Consider the following 20,298-nt stretch of genomic DNA (forward strand, 5'->3'; position numbering starts at 1 on the left):
TTTTTTTTCTACATTTTAAGGCATAGTCATATTACAGAAAGTGATACAGACAGAGGAGACAGCTTTTTCTTGATGGCGGCAGTGGTATTTTTAAATAAGTGAATGAAGTATCAGAATGACCACCCCAGAATGATCACAAAAGTCTCTTTGGTATATATGAGCCTCTCGTAAAAACCTGGCCAGGCACTGCTAATGGGCATAAAAATAGTATGCCCATTGCCTTCTCTAGAAAGCAATCTGACAGCAGGCATTACGAGTCATAACTAGCCGTTAGCCCAGTCCATAAATTTTTAGAGATATAAAAAAAGAGGTTATCCCAGTCATTATTATATAGCAAAGGTGCTAAACACCACAGTGCTGTACAAATAAGGAAATGCCTTTATAAATTATTGCACATCTGTGTGCTATGTGCCTGCTTGTGCCCGCTAAGGCCTAGCACATTGCCTCAAACAGCCTAAGGTCTCGGGAAGTATTTGATGAATTTATGACTGAATGAACTATAAGGCAATTATGAAAATGTTTTTGAAGAATAGCTAATGGCATGAGGAAAAGTCACATAATATACTGTGAAGTAGAATAAAGAGGATACAACACATACACAGCATGACTCCATGACTTAAAATAGTAAAAAAGTTGAAATGAAAGGCTAATGTTAAGAAGTCAACTCTAGTTGATTTATGAGTAATTGTTGTTATTAACATTTTTCATATTTTCAAACAATTTTAAAACAGCAATCACATATTGCTATTATAGCAAATAATAAAAATAATAAAAAATAAACTTTTTTAAAAAGATTTTGCTCTGAAGTAATCTCTACACCCAATGCAGGGCTCAAATTTACAAGGCCAAGACCAAGGGTCACTAATATTCTACTGACTGATTCAGCCAGGTGCCCCACAAACATCATTTTTTAAAAAAATTTTATTATTATTTTTGTATTTTTAAAAAGATTTTATTTATTTATTTGACAGAGAGCAAGAGCACAAGCAAGGAGAGTGGCAGAAGAAGAGGGGGAAACAGGCTCCCCATTGAGCAGTGAGCCTGATGTGGGACTCGATCCCAGGACCCTGGGACCATGACATGAGCCAAAGGCGAATGCTTAACCAACTGAGCCATCTAGGAGCCCCACAAACATGTCTTTTTAAAGGCCACTCTTAGAAATTATATTCTGATTTCTTGAGTCAATGAACAATAATATGTATTTCAAAGTCAGCTGAGCTGTGATTTGTTTAAAATCAGTTCAATTGTATTTGCCTGTGTAACTCCATTCGTACATAGTACCTTCAGGTAACGCGTACTGTAGAAACTAATTCTCACAACATTTTTACCACTCTAGACAACTGAGTTAATGAAAGATATCTATGACTTACAAAATTAGGAAAATGAAAACATTTTCTGGTTCTCCACATTGATAAAATAACCATTTACTTACTCATATTGGTCTAAGTTGTTTGATTTCTTTCCTGTTACATAATTACTTGGGATATATCCTTCGCTCCTGGAATGAAGGAAAATACTTTAGTTAAACTGAAATTATTTTTCTAAGAAAAAGTACTGCCTTTATGAAAAGATTAAAGCATTGTATTGCCTAAAGTTTTAAGAAAAACTAGTCAACCCTCAATAATTCAATATATCTATAGCATTTGATGCTTTACAAAGTACTGCCTCATTTGACCTTCCCTAAAATTCTGAATGTTGTGTCCCTACTTCCTGGTAGGGAAACCAAGGCTTACAAAAAGATTAAGGGACTTTCTCCAGGTCCCAAAACTAGCCAGTAACAGGGCTAGAACTTAAAATCTGAACTTGTGGCTAGTTCTGAGACCTTCCTAATATTCCATGATGCTTCTCTTGAATTCATAATTTCTTGGGATGTTTGAAAGAAATCACTATTTCAAAAAAGTTCAAGTATCGGATAGAAGTACCCATCTTGCCAATTCTCCAACAGTCCTTGTAAAACTCTGTTTCATAGAAGGTAGCCCCTCACTTCTACATCAGCATCATCTAGGACACTTGTTAAAAAGGTGAATTCTTGGGTCATTCCCCCAAGAGAACTGAATGAGAAGGCCTATGTGAGGCCAAGGAAACTTCAGTTTTACCCGGAATGACACTTACACTCATTACAGCTGAAGAAGCCGTCATACTTGAAAATGGCTAGAGAAAATCTCAAACGTTCACAAACAATGAAACTATGTCAAATGAGGGCTCTCTTCATCTGATTTGAAAATCATTTCAGAACACATACATACATCAAAACATCATGGTATACACCTTAAATATATGTAATTTTTCTTTGTCAATCATACTTCAATAAAACTTAAAATTTTTTTAAAAATAAAAAAGGAAGCAATCTTAATAGGTAGAATCTTGGTAGGAGTCAAGATTTTCAGTGTAAGATAGAAGACGTAACATGTGTAAAATTTTAAAAATTGAGTAAAACCCTTATAATCTTAAATTTGAATTTGAACTATTAGTAGGAACCCATAATACACACACACATACCCGCACACACATATATATGTGTAGCTCTAGAATCCTAGCACTCCGATTGTTGTCCAAAACACTATCTCACTCCTTGGAAAAATGGCGCATGGAAGGATTGGCCAGGAAAAATACCACATGAACTTGAGCTGTCTTATTTTACCCAGAAAGCAAGGAAGCTAAGAAAGATTAAAGAGGTTCCAACCCAAACCAGGTACCACTGACCTACAATGGGTCAATTCAATCAAAAAGAATAATGACCACAATGGTTGCAATATGCATTCATAGTAACTCTTTAAACAATCATTGGTTACCATTGTTATCACTAGAGGAAGCTCAGTCATCAACCCATCATGCTGAAAATCGGTAAAAGGAAAAAAAAAAATCAAACATTTCTCTTGCCTTTGATGCACAAACTAAATGAACTGGTTGATGGGGCAGTTCTTCCATAGAGGATTAATAAATGCAGATAGAATGACAGAGTTAGACAATCACCATTTTACAATCATGGAGCTAAGCAGTAATTACTAATGAGTGCCAAAATCATTAGGTGGAACCCTTATGAAGGACTTGATCGTCACCTGGACCACTGAGTGATCTTAACGTCATTAGAAGTGAGTCAACCAGATATCAGCTTCTAATGTGATCAGGCCTCTAGACTACAATTTATAGGAAATACAGGGCACGGAGACATATTAAATGATACCATGGGAAAGCAATTACCTCAATCTAGATTATGGCTCATTTCGTAGGGTAAATGACTTGGTTTCATCAATAAATCAAAAATTAAAAAAAAAAAAAAAAAAGAAGGAGGAGGAGGATGGGGACAATTGTAGAACAAGAGACCTATGGCCAAGCCAAAATGCAGTATGTGGACCTGATTTTAGTCTTAATTAAACTGCATAAATCCATCTTAGAGCTAATCAGGAGGGAATGGAATTATGTAATCAATACCATCCTTAGACCTTGACCAGAGGGGCCGTGGCCATGACCTTACACTTTCAAAAGCATGCTAAAGTCTATGTTCCCTCAGCCCTCTTCTAGACCATCATCTGGGTAACTAGGACCCCAAAATTCTCTGTCCCTTGTGGAGGCCAACACAGACCTTTCCACCTTATATTCTGAAAAGCAAATTATGCTGGTTATGGGTAACTCCTTCTAGCCCAAGTCCAACGGGTGACCAAGTTGTGGACTGGCTTCTGTAAACAATATGGACAGAGCTTGGATGTATGGCTGGGAAATCCATATGGGTCATGTGGGATGGAGCTGCGGTAGAAGGGAATAGGGAAGGAGAGGACCACAGAGAGCCAGCCCTCCATGCACTGTCATATTCTGGCATGGGATTCTAACTCAAACCTTGCTTCCTTGTCATTTTGAAGGTACGTTTGTTAAGCTGGAGGATAAATGTTTGTCAGCTTGACTTAGGAGTTCAAAATATTTAGACAAATGATATGTGGGCTTTCATTTGTAGTCTTCCTCCAGTCCTGAAAATGTTAGTGGAAAGTCAACAGATGGTATTTTAAAAAATTATTATTAAGTATGATAATGACATAGCAGTTGTTTAAAAACATCTTTAGTAGTTGGACTCGGGTATAAAATGACAGAATGATTTGAATTAACTTTTAAACACTCTAAAACAACAACAACAACAACAATAATTGGGAGGATTGGTAAATCAGTCCAGAAGTGAAGTGAGGAATAGAGAATTGGAATTGGGAGATGGGGCAAGGAGGTGAGAAAGCAGATTTGGAGGGAGAGTATGTTCTGCCCAGGACAAAAGGTCCTCCTCTTTTTATCCACAGGAACTCAGAATATAAATGGGATTATATTTCAGAGGTAAACACAGGATATAGTTTCTTTAATGAAGCCTAAAATATACTCATCTCCTACATTTATCCATATTTATTCATCACTTATCAAATAATAAAATTGAAAGGACTCTTCCTTTAAATCCAAAATTATCTTGTATAAATCACACTCATTTTAAAATTTATTTCTTTTTTTTTTAGATTTTATTTATTTATTTGAGAAAAAGCATGTGCTCTTAAGTGGGGGGTGACGGGGAGAACAGAGGGAAAGGGAGGGCAAAGAATCTCAGATTGCATACTGAGTGCAGATCCTGACATGGGGCTTGATCCCACAACCCTGAGATCATGACTTGAGCCAAAACCAAGAGTCAGATGCTTAAGAAACTGAGCCCCCCAGGTGCCCCATTTTAAAAATTCTTGCATTTATATGCATATATGTATTTTATACACATATTTCATACATACATACTCATGTATGTATGTGTGCACATGCAAACACACACACATTTTCTCTCTTTCTCTCTTAGAAAAATGTAAGATTACTTACCTCATGGGAAAAAAACCTAAAATGTCTTTCTCCCAAGATCAAAATAATCTAATTAAACATACAATGAATGAGAAAGAGACCAATGTAATGCATTCTAATTTCTAGAAAGAAGTGGTTGATCCATTTACATTTATTGAGTCATTACAAAGAACACATTGTTACTGCAAAGTAATGATGTGTACTTGACTTACTGTTGACTGAGCTAGTCTCATTACAAGATCATTACAGATGGTCCTTGTCTCACTTGGCACTTAATTCCCACCCACACAGAGAGAACACTTACCCGTATTTATCTCTTGCTTTCCACCAATGAACATCATTCTTTTCTAATATAATATATTCTTGGCCTCTCTCTAATCTGAGATCATGTGCCTCTGTTGCTTGGAAATCATACATGGCTACAACGATTTCTTCACTATTGTCTTCTTCTTCAGGTGGAATTGGTGGGGGAGGCCTTCGCTGAGAAAAGGAGACAACACATGAAAATGTAGTCATTCTGTTTGAAACTAGATGTGAAGTGAAACACTAAATGACTCACACAGCAACAGAGAATAAAGCAGAAACCTCAAGTCTACCTAGGAAAATCTGGGGAACCCTCCCGTGACTTTGATGACATTGATGCTACTGGACGTCTCATGGGTTTCGGAATATAGGACATGAGCAAAAACCCTCCTTAAACATCAGAAAGCCTTTGCTCCTTGTCAGGGCTACCCTTCCAGGGACAGCCAAAGACAATATGTGAGTAGAAACCAGAAGACTAAAGGTGGACCCACCATTCTAATGGCCTACAAGGGGAAAACACACACTAGGGAGTGAGTCTTCTGTCAAGTCTCCTGTCCAGCAGAGCAATGTGCATTTCTTCGTGCTTTCCATGTGAAAGGCATGCACTTAGTACCTAACACACTTTTTCTCATTTATTCTTAATACTGAGCCCATGAAATAGAGTATATATAAAAAAAAAAAAAAAGAAGAAATAGAGTATATAATTCCCATTTTACATGAAACAATGGTTTAAGTAATCCACCCAAAGTCACTCGTACCAGATTCACATTGGATCAGGTATGATGTGGGTCCCAAATACATGTGTTTCCAACCATACCCCACTCTTCAAAGGCATATCATTAAATCACTGAGTCATTGATATATCATTAAGTCAATAATGGTTTATCATTAAATCATTAAGTCACTTTTTCATCATGATACTGTGGTCTTAATACTGAAATATTCCTTTAATGTTCCTTTAAAGTTCCACACCTTTTCTACAATTCTTGAGGCCAAAATATAAGCAAAATGCCAGATGAGGAGAGGGCCCCCATGATAATGTGATATAATTAAATTAATATTATTTGATACCAAAAAAAAATACTCAGCATACCTTCCTCTGATATGAAAAGTGGGGCAGAATCATGTGAATAAATATAAACTTAGGAGAAGTGAGTTGGGGGAAAGCCAAGAGAGAGACAAACCATGAGAGACTGTGGACTCTGAGAAACAAACTGAGGGTTTTGGAGGCGCGGGGGTGAACCTGGTGGTGGGTATTATGGAGGGCACATATTACATGGAGCAGTGGGTGTGGTGCATAAACAATGAATTTTGGAACACACACACACACAAAAATTTTAATTAAATTTTTTAAAAGAAACTGTAAATGTTTCCAAAAGGTAAAGACCGCCTACCTTCTTTGTTTCTGGTGCTGGAGGTAGTGCTTTTTTTATACCTGAAAATGACAACAACAAAAATAGGTCAAAATGCCATCTACCAATGACTGAGAGCTTTAACGAGAAGTGAAAACGAACGCAAGGACGAGAAATTTGGACTCTCACTCTGGTGCATGTTGCTTGTAACACTGTTGTGGGGAACAATTTAAAGTGCTTTCGAAGCTGGTTTGTTTTCTGTCTTCCAGAACAGACTATAAATGCCAGAGGGATTGGGGCCCTATCTTGTTCTTGGTAAACAAGTGAGACTAGGACAAACTAAAAAGCTTCCTGTGGGCAAGCGAAACCATCAACAAAATGAAAAGGCAACCCACAGAAGAGGAGAAAATACTTGCAAATCACATACCTGATAAGGGGTTAATATACAAAATATATAAGGAACTCATAGAACTCAACAGCCAAAAAACTCAAAAAACTCCATTAAAAATGATGCAAAGGGGGGGCACCTGGGTGGCTCAGTGGGTTAAAGCCTCTGCCTTCAGCTCAGGTCATGATCCCAGGGTCCTGGGATCAAGCCCCGTATCAGGCTCTCTGCTCAGTGGGGAGCCTGCTTCCTCCTCTCTCTTTCTCTCTCTGCCTGCCTCTCCGCCTACTTGTGATCTCTCTCTCTCTCTGTCAAATAAAATCTTAAAAAAAAAAAAATGATGCAAAGGACCTGAACAGACATGTTTCCAAAGAAGACATTCAGATGACCAACGGGTACATTGAGAGGGGCTCAGTATCACTCCTCATTAGGGAAATGCACATCAAAACCACAATGAGATATCACGTCATACCTGTCAAAATTACTATTATCAAAAACACAAGAGGTAACAAATACTAGGAGGGTGTAGAGAAAAGGGAAGCCTCATGCAGTGTTGCTAGGAATGCAACCACTATGGAACACAGTATGGAGGTTCCTCTAGGAATTAGAAATAGAGGGACACCTGGGTGGCTCAGTGGGTTAAGCCTCTGCCTCTGGCTCAGGTCATGATCCCAGGGTCCTCGGATCGAGCCCTGCATCGGGCCCTGCTCAGGGGGGAGCCTGCTTCCCTCTCTCTTTCTCTGCCTGCCTGTCTGCCTATTTGTGATCTCTCTCTGTCAAATATATACATAAAATCTTTAAAAAAAATAAAAAGAAAAAAGAATTTAGAAATAGAACTACCATATGACTCAGCAATCCCACTTCCGGGTATATACACAAAGGGCAGGAAAGCAGTACTTTGAAGACATTATCTGCACTTCTGCATTCATAGAAGTATTATTCATAGTAGCCAAGGTATGAAAACAACCTAAATGTCCATCAACAGATGAATGGATAAAGACACACAGTGTGTATATATAGTGTACTGTATAATATTTATAATATATATAAATAAAATGGAATATTATCCCGCCCTTAAAAAGAAGGAAATCCTGCCACGCGCAACAACACGGATGAATCGGAGGGCGTTGTACTAAGTGAAAATAAGCCAGACAGAAAAAAAAAGACAAATACCACAGGGGATCAGTTACATGTGGAATTTAAAATAAAAAGAAAATTCAAACTCATAGTAACAGAGTAAATAAAAAAAGTGGTTGCCAGGAGATGGGGGTTGGGAGGAGGGAGATAGAGTTGTTGGTAGAGGGCACAGATTTTCACGTATAAGATGAATACGGTCTGAGGGTCTAATGTCTAACATGGTGACGGTAGTTGATAGCACGGTAATGTACAACTGAAATGTACTGAGAGTAGAACTGAAATATTCTCACACATACACACCGGAAGGTTAACATGTGAGGTTATGGATGTCTTAACTCCATGGGAAGAATCCTTTCACAACGCATACATATACCAAATCATCACACTGCACACTTGAAAATATCTTACAATTTTAATTGCCAGCTCTACCTCAGTAAAGCTGAAAGGGAACAAGCTGTTGATGGTGCCACATTAAGCTCATGCTTTTAATAGAGTCATTTTGAGCAGGCTTCCATACTGTGATAAAAGCTCTTGAAAATAGACCTTTTGATTCCACGAGATGGCCCCACTGCTAAATAAACATAATTATTCATACAAAATACACCCACCCTACATTCACACAGCACGAGAAGGTGTAAGGGTCATAGTTAACCAACATCAAAATCAAAACCAAGTCACTTTCACACTATACCAATAGTACGTATATCCTGCACATAATATCATTATAAAATAAAATACTTACTACTCTCAAAAAGGTTATATTTTTCACATCCAGGTGCTAATTTTTCAGTTTGTCGGCAACACTGATAACTTCCGTCTGCCCAAAATTTAGGATGATATTTAATCATGATATTATTGTTGTTCTTTATTTCTGTAATTCAGAGACACATTAAGTGACTAGTGAGATAAAATGGATGACAGAACGTTTTGTAGGTAACACTGTCGATCATTCTTTATTTCTCAGATGCTACGTTTATTATGAAAACACTTTCATAACCTCATATAGCCCAGCATTCAGAAAATCTATATGGTTCTCTTTCACCTTCTTATTTTGATGAAACGCCCTTGTTAGCAGAAGTGACCTCTGCTGTACCATGATGGATAAGCACACAAGTCAGCTCACCCCATTCTGTTCTGCAGGAGAAGGGATGAGGACCCAGCAGTACAAATCATTCATGGAAACACTTTATGCACAAGTCGTCAATCCACACCAAACATTGACTACACAGACCATGTCTTAAAAAATAAAATCCTGTTATCAAAAAAGCCCAGAGCTTTCTCATCGTTAAATATATTAGTCATTAGGGGCGCCTGGGTGGCTCAGTGGGTTAAAGCCTCTGCCTTCAGCTCGGGTCATGATCTCAGGGTCCTGGGATCGAGCCCCAAATGGGGCTCTCTGCTCAGTGGGGAGCCTGCTTCCCTCTCTCTCTCTCTCTCTGCCTCACTGCATGCTTGTGATCTCTGCCTGTCAAATAAATAAATAAAATCTTAAAAAAAAAAATTTCCCAGAATCTTAAAAAAAAAAAGTATTAGTCATTAAATGAAGGCATGCATTCTTTTTTTTTTTTTTGAAAGCATGCATGCTTTAGAAACTATGTGTATAGTTTCTAAAGGAATCTAGAAGGAATCAGGTTATAAAAAAGAAAGTTGTCTTCATCATGTATCCCAGTAGCCGACTGTCCTCAGAAAAACACTTATTGTAGATTAAAAGATTCCAAATGCAAGATACAGTGGCCAAATTTCTCTTCCAGTGATAACAATGTTACATCCTAAAATTATGTACAGTTAATATTTCATTATGAGTTTTACCTTCTTTTAATTTCTTCACCCACCGGTCCCTGCTTTGTGCACTAGGTGCAAAAATGTAAAGTGTGTTAGCATCATGAACAACCTAAAATAAAACAAAAGACAGAATAGATGAGAAATACTTAGACACAGCATTTCTGACTAGCACAGAGCCCTTGGTACCAGAGGCATCAATAAATGATTCTGAAATGATCGAATAAAAGTCAATTACTTTGGATCCAAAGAACCTACAAAAGCATATGTATTTCTTCATGTCTACATCAAGTAAGATACACATTTTGCAAAGGACTGAGTTTTAATAGAAGAAAAAATATAGAGAGACCAAGATGCTTCACTAATCATTATTTCTTGCAATCTAACTAATTGAAGATCCTTAAGTAAATTTGGTGTAGCAAGAATTATTCTAATCTAGCATTTTTCTGAATCATATGTTACATGAATGGACTACCCTGTCAATGTTACCACTGTACCTTCCTTTCGCCACTGTAAATAACGGCAGTGGCTAACTTTATTAAACACTATCCCAACTCTATGTCTATCTGTGCTTCACAGATATTTAACTCAGTTAATCCTACTACTAAGGCATCATATTTACATGTTACAGAGGAGGAGACTAAGGCTTATCCCCAGACCTTCCACTCCTGTGTAACACCAGAAGGCACCATTCATACAGAACACACTGCGTATGACACCCCCTAACGTTGTACTAGATAACCTGCCCATCTCATCTGGCTGATGATCCAGAAAACCAGGATCCTGAGCCCAAACTGTGAACCATAATGCCTCTTTTAGAGGTAACTCCTGGTGAGCAACTTAAGTCTTACTCTTAGTACTCTTAGTATTCTTAATATTAGTAATAAAACTCTGCCTGGGAAACTAACCCAAGAATTCTGTGGTCTGTCCTTTCACCTTTGGTCACGGGCACAAGGCAGAAACACCCTGAATGGCTAAAAAGAAAAACAAGGCTAGAAACCTCGCTTCTGACACAGAAAGGCAAATACTGCATGATCTCACTCCCTGTGGAATCTAAAATAGTCAAATTCATAGAAGCAGAGGGTAGAGAGAGTGGTGGTTGCCAGGGACAGGGAAGAGGGGTAAACGGGGGGATGTTGGTCAGAAAGTATAAAGTTTCAGTGAAGCAACATGAATGAGTTCTGGAAATCTAATGTAGAGCCTGGTGACTACCATTAACAGTACTGTACTGTATACCTGAAATTTGCTAAGAGGGTAGGTCTTAAGTGCTCAAAGGAAGGAAGGAAGAGATGGGGGAAAGAAAAGACAAGAGAAGAGGAAAAAGAAAGAAAGTGGTCGGGGACACCTGGGTGGCTCAGTTTAAAGCCTCTGCCTTCGGCTCAGGTCATGGTCTCAGGGTCCTGGGATCGAGCCCCACATCGGGCTCTCTGCTCAGCGGGGAACCTGCTTCCCTCTCTCTCTCTCTCTCTGCCTGCCTCTCCGCCTACTTGTGATCTCTGTCTATCAGATAAATAAATAAAATCTTAAAAAAAAAAAAAAAGAAAGAAAGTGGTAATTACATGAAGTGATGGATCTGTTAATCAGCTCAACTGTGATCATTTCACAATGTATACCTATACCAAAACATCACGCTGTACCCCTTAAATATACACAATTCCTGTGTGTCAATTGCACCTCACTAAAGCGAAAAAAGAATAATTTTTTTTTTTATCGACCACGAAAGCAATGGCAGAAAACTGTAATGTCAAATAGTAAACATGACTAAAACCCCAGAATTATTCTGTGGCAAAAAATCATGCCAGCTTACCTGAAATGGATATTTATTTTGGCAGGGGATAACACCCTCATCGTTCTTCACTATTTCCACACACTTGATTTTTGCAATATCAATAAATCCTTTTCTGTATTTTTTCTGTTCAAAGAAAAACAGAGGGAGAACCATTACAATCATAACAAGAAAAAATGTAGTCAAAAGAAATATTTGTTAATGAAATCACTGATTCAAAATATTACACTTCTCTTAATAATTTCCTAAATCATGTCTCCATTTATTGTCAAAACTGTTCAAAATGCTAACATTGTGAGAATTGTTAATAAAATAATAGTATTATGTGAAAATAACTATTTCTGTTTATTTCTAAATTTTCCTGTCCTTGCCCCCCAAAATACTCCAGAGCTCAGAAATGGACTCCCTTTTATTGCCCCCATCCCCTTTCAGGCAAGTATCTTTTCAATTTCTTCAACGTCTGGATGACAGCACTCATTCCCAAAATGATGCTGACGAAATAGCATCAAAGACCAAACCAAGCAAAACTCCAGGTACTTGAGGGTCCCGTGAGTGGCTCAGTCTGTTACACATCTGACTTTTGGTGTCAGCTCAGGTCATGATCTCAGGATTGTGAGATCAAGCCCCACATGGGGCTCCATGCTTAGCATGGAATCTGCTTGAGATTCTTTCCCTCTCCTCCTGCCCCTCCCCCCCAGCACTCTCTCTCTTCCTCTCAAATAAATAAATAAATAAAAATAATAATTAATCTTAAAAAAAACAAAAAAAAAAAACAACCAACCTCCAGGTACTTGATCACAGATACAAACTCTAGCCAGTTACTTTTTCTACTCAGGAGAATGTGAGGCGGACTTGAGATATTCATATAAAACTCCCATTCAGATTCTATTGTTGGATATTCTATTCTACTTCTCGATTGCCCTCTCTGCTCATTGCAGTTCTGCCAGCGGCAATTAACTAAGGACATATCAAGACCTCCCTCCACCCTTAAGCATAGTAATTTCACACCTGAGAATTCATCCAAGGGAAAAATCCACAAGAATACAAAGTAGCACATGCAAACGTAAGTTGATAGAATACACCCATTAAAAACCATCACAAACACAATGTAGAAATAAAAAATGTTTACTGAATAATGCTAACTGATATATTCCCCATGAAAAACTGTGTAAAGATGAAAGTTACCTTTGGGAAGAAGACAGTAGATATTCATATGACAAAGACTAGAAGGAAAGGTAGAGAAATGAAGAACACTGTAATGTTTGGGGTGACCCAGCCAACCCCTGTCATCAGTCATTCAAAATTCCCTCATTGAATAATCTAAAACTGTCTTCTGGTCACAACCTTTGGGGCCTCTATCCTGCTCCCAGGAACCTGCTCTGCATTTTTACTGTCACCATAAGACCTCAGACCTGCCCACTCTCCCAGGTCACTAGCTCCCATCTGACAGCTGACTTGGACTATCCTGGAGGTCATTTCACCATAGTATCCTCTTTCTCTCTCTTTCCTCTCTCCCCCAGCCCCTGCACAAATCCCATATATCCTTTGACAATTTTGTCGGTGCCCAGTGCTATCCACACCTTCCCTATTCGTGCATACCTGGTTGCAGAAAGTCAACGATAATCCTAATTTTCTTCCCTATACTTCCCCTATGCTTTCCTCACTTCCTTTGTCTATGACTCATGGAGAGAACCTGGTGGCTTCCATGGAGAACGTCAGTCTTATCAGAGCTACAAACCCTTCCCATTCCTTTCGTCCCAGCAGGCGAGCTCCCTCACTGCTTTAGGAAGAGAGCAGCCATCCCACGAGCACACCCTTCAACTTCTTCCCTCTGGAGATCAAAAGCATTCTAAGATTTATCTTTCTTTTTTTCTTCTCTTTCATCCTGTCTCTTGGAGAAGTTAAGGAAACTGCAACTCAGGTTAAATATTCAACAAGGACCCCAACTGACCCCAAAGCCTAGTGGACCCTGGGATACCCCAGTGGCAAACAAGTAATAGCTTTAATGGAGCTAAGTCCCCAAGTGGGGGGCAACAGGTATTCTGAGCATGGACTGACCTTCAGCCAGAGTAGACAGAACAACATTCTCCCCACCCATGCTTTTCTGAGAAACTTCCTTCTACCTGTAGACACATACGGGCCTCTCCCATCCAGACCAAGAACCCTTCTTCTGGCCCTACTATTGCCCTCGCTTTCCTCTTCCCTTCCTGGAAGAGAAGATGCTTACATCCTCAGCCTTCCATTCCTTCCCACCTACTCCTCCTCCTTAACTACTTGCTGTCTACTTCCTCCTCACCACCGCCTGCTAAGCTGGTCTCAAAAACGTCACCAGTGACCCCCACCCAACAGTATTTCCTCAATTGTCATCTACTCACACCCTGATGAAGCATTTGAAAGTGCCACCACTCTCTTCTCCCTGAATGGCCTTGACTCTGGGTCATCCTGGGTTTTCCTACTCTCCCTCACCTTCAGTGTCCCGCAGACAACACCTGTCCTGTGTCAGCAGCTGTGTCAAGGAACACACGGTCAAGATCAGGGAAGCTCACTTCCTGAGCATTTAGCTCACAACTACTGGGCCATTCAATCCCTCAAACTCAGTGAGGGCAACATGACCAGAAGGGTACAAGAGGGAAGAAACTAAAATTAATTGACTTGCCCAAGACGGACAGTATTTTTGATACAGTGTTGTAAGCACTGTATATAAAGAAAAAGAGGGCATGGACACGGAGGAGCCAAAGCTTAAATGCCAATTCTGGAAAAGAAATTCCAGTATGTGACTGGGAGGAGCTGAACGGCACACGACAGGGAGGGAGTAAACAGCACAGATGAAGAAAAACATAATCCAGGATGACTGAGGTTGCCTCTTATGTAAGACGGGAATAATAACAGCTATGAGAACTAAATGAGTTAGTATTTGCCAAATGCTTAGAATAGTGTGTGGCCTATAATATGATATCTGTAAGTGTTGGCTACATTAAATAAATAAGTAGGAAAAAAAAAAAGACCAGTGTGGTTGAAACAGCGTGCGTGCGGCAAGATGGAAAGGTGAGCAGGGCCAACCAGGAAAGAACCTACTGCACAGCATTAAGAGGTCTGGTCAGACAGGGTCCCTGCCCTGCTCCTGGGGTCTGTGCCAGCTAGTGCATGGGAGAAATTGACAGAGCACCATCCTCTTATTAACAAGTCACACATGTTCACTGTCAAAACCGTAGTAAATACTAACAGCACAAGGAAAATCAAATGACCCTTAATCTCCCAACCCTGGAGAAAATCCCTGTTGACGTGGAGTTTTCCCAACGTTGTTCTCAGGGGTCATTTACCACCTGCCAGCTCTCTTAGTCCTTGAGCAGTAGGCTGGTCTGTTTCCAAGATACTCATCTCCACTCACCACCTGCCCCTGCTATTAAATGCAGCTGTTAAATGCAAGTCAATCTAGGAGCACCTGGATGGCTCAGTCATTAAGCATCTGCCTTTGGCTCGGGTCATGATCCCAGGATCCTGGGATTAAGCCCCGAATCAGGCTCCCTGCTCAGCAGGAAACCTGCTTCTCCCTCTCCTACTTCCCTTGTTTGTGTTCCCTCTCTTGCTATGTCTCTCTCTGTCAAATAAGTAAACAAAATCTTGAAAAAGTAAAAACAAATCAATCTATATCGGAAAATTTAGGATGGCCTACATACTAGATTGACTTAGCCCCCTAAATTCATGTTCTGGGACATACAATCTATTCATGTAATGTACCAATATTGGGGTTTGCAGACAAAGGTTCAATTATAAGCTGCTATGCATGATTTTATCTACCCCATCAGCAAACACTGATCAGACACCAAGTACAGCGCTGTGTGCCGCAATGTCAAAGTTATGCAAGGGGGTTGAGGGTCTCCCTAAGAGGAGTTCACAATAATATACTCAGTGGAAGGAGAAGAAGGGCAGGATTCGGAATCAGATAATGACAAACTCTTGTGAATTCATGGTGTGTTATGGAGCAGGCAGACTGGACCAGGAGGAGTTGAGGAAGTTTCAGGAAGGAAGTACTGCTTTGATTTGGTTTCTAAAGGATAAGTAGGAGTTTTCCTGTAGAGAAAGTAGAAGAAAAATATTCCAGGCAGCAAAAGCAATAAAGCACTCATCTGGGAACAGAAAAAAAAAATTCATCGTGGTTCAGAACGGTTCAGGGGGAAGTGTAGGAAATGACACCAAAAAGGTTATTCGGGACCAAGTTAGGAAGATGCCTATAGGCCAGACTTGGCAGTTTGGAAGGAAGAGTGCTGTACTGGGGTTTGCTTTTGAAATGGTAATTGTTAATGGCAGGGTGACGAATGGATAGAGACAGAGAGGCTAGCCAGGAGCTGCTGCAGTCTTCAGGTGAGGGCTGACGAGGTCATGAACCTGGTCAATGGCAGTAAATAAGGTGAGGAAAGTGGGGACACCAGAACATTAGAAGAGAGAGTCACGTAACTCTGGCATTAGATGTGGGGATTTAGAGAGAGGAAGGAGTTAGGAAACCTCAGGATTTTGAGTCTGAGTGACCAGTAGACACCAATGCCATGAGTCACCACAAGGAACACAGAAGAACCAGGTTTGAGACAATGTTGGGAAATGCTTTTTGAGTTGACTATTGGACAACCCACTGGAAATGTCTGGAGGGAACTGACAATATGAAGCTCGTATTCAGCGGTGCAGATCATTTTCTTTATAGTAAAGAGAACTCTGCTTTTCTCAACACATATGTTGTATGTATATATAGTAGAACCTTATTGTAGCCACACCTCAGGGAAGCCTAGGAGGTTAGGCAAGATCAAGGAAGAGACTTGCCATAGGGAACCCTAAGAGTTATGGAAAGAGCCATGTGCCCGCCCCCTTAACACCTGGTCTTCACATTGCTGGTGAATGAGAGTTAACGCAGAGAAGGGACAGACATAGAACATACAGTGTTTTCTCCATTCAGACTGTTTATTGTTTCTTCAATAAGAAAATTACTTCATGGGGCGCCTGGGTGGCTCAGTGGGTTAAAGCCTCTGCCTTCAGCTCAGGTCATGATCCCAGAGACCTGGGATGGAGGCCCGCATTGGGCTCGTTGCTCAGCAGGGAGCCTGCTTCCCCCTCTCCCTCTGTCTGCCTCTCTGCTTATTGTGATCTCTGTCAAATAAATGAATGAAATCTTTAAAAAAAAAAAAAGAAGAAAGAAAATCACTTCACGATTACAGAAGTATGCTATACATTACTGTTACTATTGTGGCCCAAGGAGAAATATCCAAGGTCATTACATGTTTCATGTGAAGTTTCCCTTTTCTTTCTTTCTTTTTTTTTTATTTCTTTTCAGTGTAACAGAATTATTGTTTATGCACCACACCCAATGCTCCATGCAATATGTGCCTTCCATAACTATAGCCTTCACCGTGCCCACCAAACTGAAAATCACAATTAAGCCAAGACATCACCTTACTCCTGTTTGAATCATCCACGCTGAAAAATCTACCTGGCATTTAGCACACATTCGTTCAACACTGTGCTGAGCCAGTCTGCAAAGAAGGACGCACAACATTGTGATTGTGTGTGTGTGTGTGTGTGTGTGTGTGTGTGTGTGTGTGTGTGAAACACAGGATACATACTTCTCCTCTCTTGCATACCCTCTATACACTCAACCAAGCTTGAAAATGAGTTATGTAATAGTCGTTTTACACATTTCTAAACCAGCACAAATGGGGAAACTAGATCTAGAGATGAATTATAACTTGCTTAAAACTACATGTCAAGTGAATGGCAGAACTGGGAGGTAAATGCAGGAAATCCTGTCCCCCAGCAAGTCTTTCAAGGTACCCTGTTTTCCTTTAATTTCCAGAAAACTCAGTGTTTTATGAATATCAATATCAATCCTAAATTAATGAAATAACATTTTTTTCTAAATGTATACGAGCATTCAGGGCTGGCCCCAGGTCAACGTGGAAGTCAACTGTTCATCTCTAGGATACCCTGGTGTCCTCCTTCTACACCCTACTCCCCAGGCCTCTGAGTCCCCATTAGGCACAGTGAAAGACCTACCATGATTTTCCTCCAGTATTGCCAATGACCCCTCCCCTTTTCCCCATCACAGCTTTTATTCCTAATGTGGCTCCTCCCAGCCGCAGGCCACTGGTAGAAAGTTGCTGGATGAGTCATCCTCGCATTGCAATAGGATCTCAGGAAGGCGGTGGGAACTGTGGAAACAGGGAGACCCTGCATCCAGACTTTGCTGCTTAGAAGCTGTATGGCCTAGGGCAAGTTCTGTCCCCTCCCTCTCGGTTTCCTTGTCTGTAGGAATATGACACTACTATTCACTCTGCTAAGCTTTTTTTTTTTTTTTTTAATTTTTTTTTTTCAGCATAACAGTATTCATTATTTTTGCACCACACCCAGTGCTCCATGCAATCTGTGCCCTCTACAATACCCACCACCTGGTGCCCCCAACCTCCCACCCCCCACCCCTTCTCAGATCGTTTTTCAGAGTCCATAGTCTCTCATGGTTCACCTCCCCTTCCAATTTCCCTCAACTCCCTTCTCCTCTCCATCTCCCCTTGTCCTCCATGCTATTTGTTATGCTCCACAAATACGTGAAACAATATGATAATTGACTCTCTCTTCACTCTGCTAAGCTTTTAGCAGAAATAAAGATAACGCACACAGATGCTTAAGCACGGTGTCTGGCATATGAAGTCATTCCCTAAACGCAGCATTTACCATTAATTAGCTTTCACCATAACCCTGGAAAGTTGTTACGAAACTAATCAGACGAGCAGTTACAAGATTGGCCAAGAGACTAAGCCACTATTGAGCCCAGAGCTCTCAAAAACGCAAAGGCATTTACCTGACTCCAAGTCTCTCAAGCTGGAATATTTCTGGACTCTTCTTATAAAAAATAAAATTATCTTGTGTCAAAATCTAACAACTGTAGAGCACTCACTCTGAGTCAGGCACTGTGTCAACCTCTTCGCATGGTTGACTCAATGAATCTTCACAGCATTTTATGAAAACAGTTATCATCCCATTTAACAGATGAAGAAATCAGGACATAAAGGGTATAATTAACTGCCAAGAGTCACACAATAAACCAGGATTTGAACTCTTGTCTAATTCTAATCTTGAATTCTTAAGTGTAACACCCACTTGAGTAACATGATACCACTTAACTGGTATTTATAGTAAAGAGAACTCTGTTAACTAAGTACACACATAAAATAAGTAGAACTTTCTTATGCTTATAGCTCTTAATACCCCTAAGACAAAGATAGTTTACAAATTAAATACAAACAAAACTATACAAAAAATAAGATTTTTTTTTTTTTTTTGTATTACTTGGATGTGATAGATGGGCGTTTGCTGGAGTTGAAACTCTGCCCTGAAGACAGTTCTTCTGACTTGTACAAGCTTGCATTACTCTGGGCCATGTGACTACCACTTCCACCCTTTCTCTCCATTTCAGCTAAAGGGAACCTCTGCTTACTGAACACACAGCACCATCCAAGCATTAGGCCTCCATTTGGCACTACTGAACTGCTTCGTGTTTGATCAGCCACTGTTCTTTCTCAATAGGCCACAACGATTAAAACCAAAGATGGGCTGTTGACATGGTCATTCGGTGACAAGGAAGTACCCCAAAAATGGAGACAAAAAGTGTGTGTGTGTGTATGTGTACACCCATATGTATTTATCATACATATGTGGGCACACACAGGTTATATTGCTGGGGGAGTTATGTATAATATTGCCATCAAATTAAGAACACAAAATTTAAAATTCCTAGAACCCGCAGTCCTTGCCAAATGGGGAGCCTCAAAGTTGCTGTTAATATACATTGCATTCCAATGGGACAGGTCCTTCATTCAGCCATATTCATCAAGATGGATTTCTGCTTCTCCCTACCGCTGGCAAGGCACAGATACCAAAGAACCATAATGGAGATACCGAAGTTCAAAATGTCTTGGTCTTAAGGAGTTTACAAGCAGACATTTGCTAAGGTTAAGGAGAAGAACAATAATTGTCCACAAAGAAAGTTCAGATAAGTCAATACCACACAGCTAAGAGATCCAGTCAACTCTTAAAAAGAAAAGGAAAGAAAATGACACAGTCTGCGAAAACTCTCCAATGAGCCAAAGGTCTATTTTATTCATGAGGGTTGTTCTTTTCCCTTTTCACTTAGGACACAGTTCAAAGAATGGGCATAAGAGCAACAGGACACATTAATCACAAGAAACAAGGAAATCCCCAGGATGGATTTGGCAGGGTTTTTTTTGTGGATATTGAGAACAGTTTTGACGTAGACCTCTCCGGCATCAGGAGAAGTAGAAGTTCAAAGGCATTTCCAATTTGATGGTGGTAGGATAAAATGCCCCCTCTTTACCAAGGGGTAAATTCTAGTGATGAACAAAAGACAGTGAAAACAAAAACTTGGCATCTAACACTTTTTCCTCCCTTTTCAACAACTTATAATAACCATTGACACAGGTGCTTTACATTTCCTATAGTGCTTTTACACTACAAAAGAAAAAAAAAAAACAAAACTCAAAACAACAACATCAACAAAACCACTCAGAACTTTTACATAAAGAAGCTAGCACCAAGAACCATAAGATACCTGGGAATAAACCTAACCAAAGACATAAAGGAACTGTACTTGAGGAACTACAGAACACTCATGAAAGAAACTGAAGAAGACACAAAAAGATGGAAAGGCATTCCACGCTCATGGATCGGAAGAACAAACATTGTTA

General features: G+C 39.9%; 1 protein-coding gene across 3 annotated transcripts in view; it reads right to left on the reverse strand.

The window, feature by feature from the left end:
• Positions 1 to 20,298, reverse strand: part of TEC (tec protein tyrosine kinase) — a 146,812-nt gene that overhangs the window by 28,097 nt on the left and 98,417 nt on the right. For 2 of the 3 annotated variants that reach the window (XM_047719237.1, XM_047719236.1), the window contains exons 3-8: positions 11,576 to 11,680; positions 9,799 to 9,880; positions 8,732 to 8,860; positions 6,510 to 6,550; positions 5,117 to 5,292; positions 1,433 to 1,498 (exon numbers count right to left, since the gene is read on the reverse strand). In XM_047719237.1, coding sequence (XP_047575193.1) covers positions 1,433 to 1,498; positions 5,117 to 5,292; positions 6,510 to 6,550; positions 8,732 to 8,860; positions 9,799 to 9,880; positions 11,576 to 11,680 — 599 coding nt within the window. Of the gene's footprint in view, positions 1 to 1,432; positions 1,499 to 5,116; positions 5,293 to 6,509; positions 6,551 to 8,731; positions 8,861 to 9,798; positions 9,881 to 11,575; positions 11,681 to 17,593; positions 17,686 to 20,298 lie in introns of those variants that run through there. The other variant, XM_047719238.1, reaches the window with a different exon arrangement.

Source organism: Lutra lutra, chromosome 2 (genome assembly GCF_902655055.1).
Source record: "Lutra lutra chromosome 2, mLutLut1.2, whole genome shotgun sequence".
Classification (NCBI taxonomy): domain Eukaryota; kingdom Metazoa; phylum Chordata; class Mammalia; order Carnivora; family Mustelidae; genus Lutra; species Lutra lutra.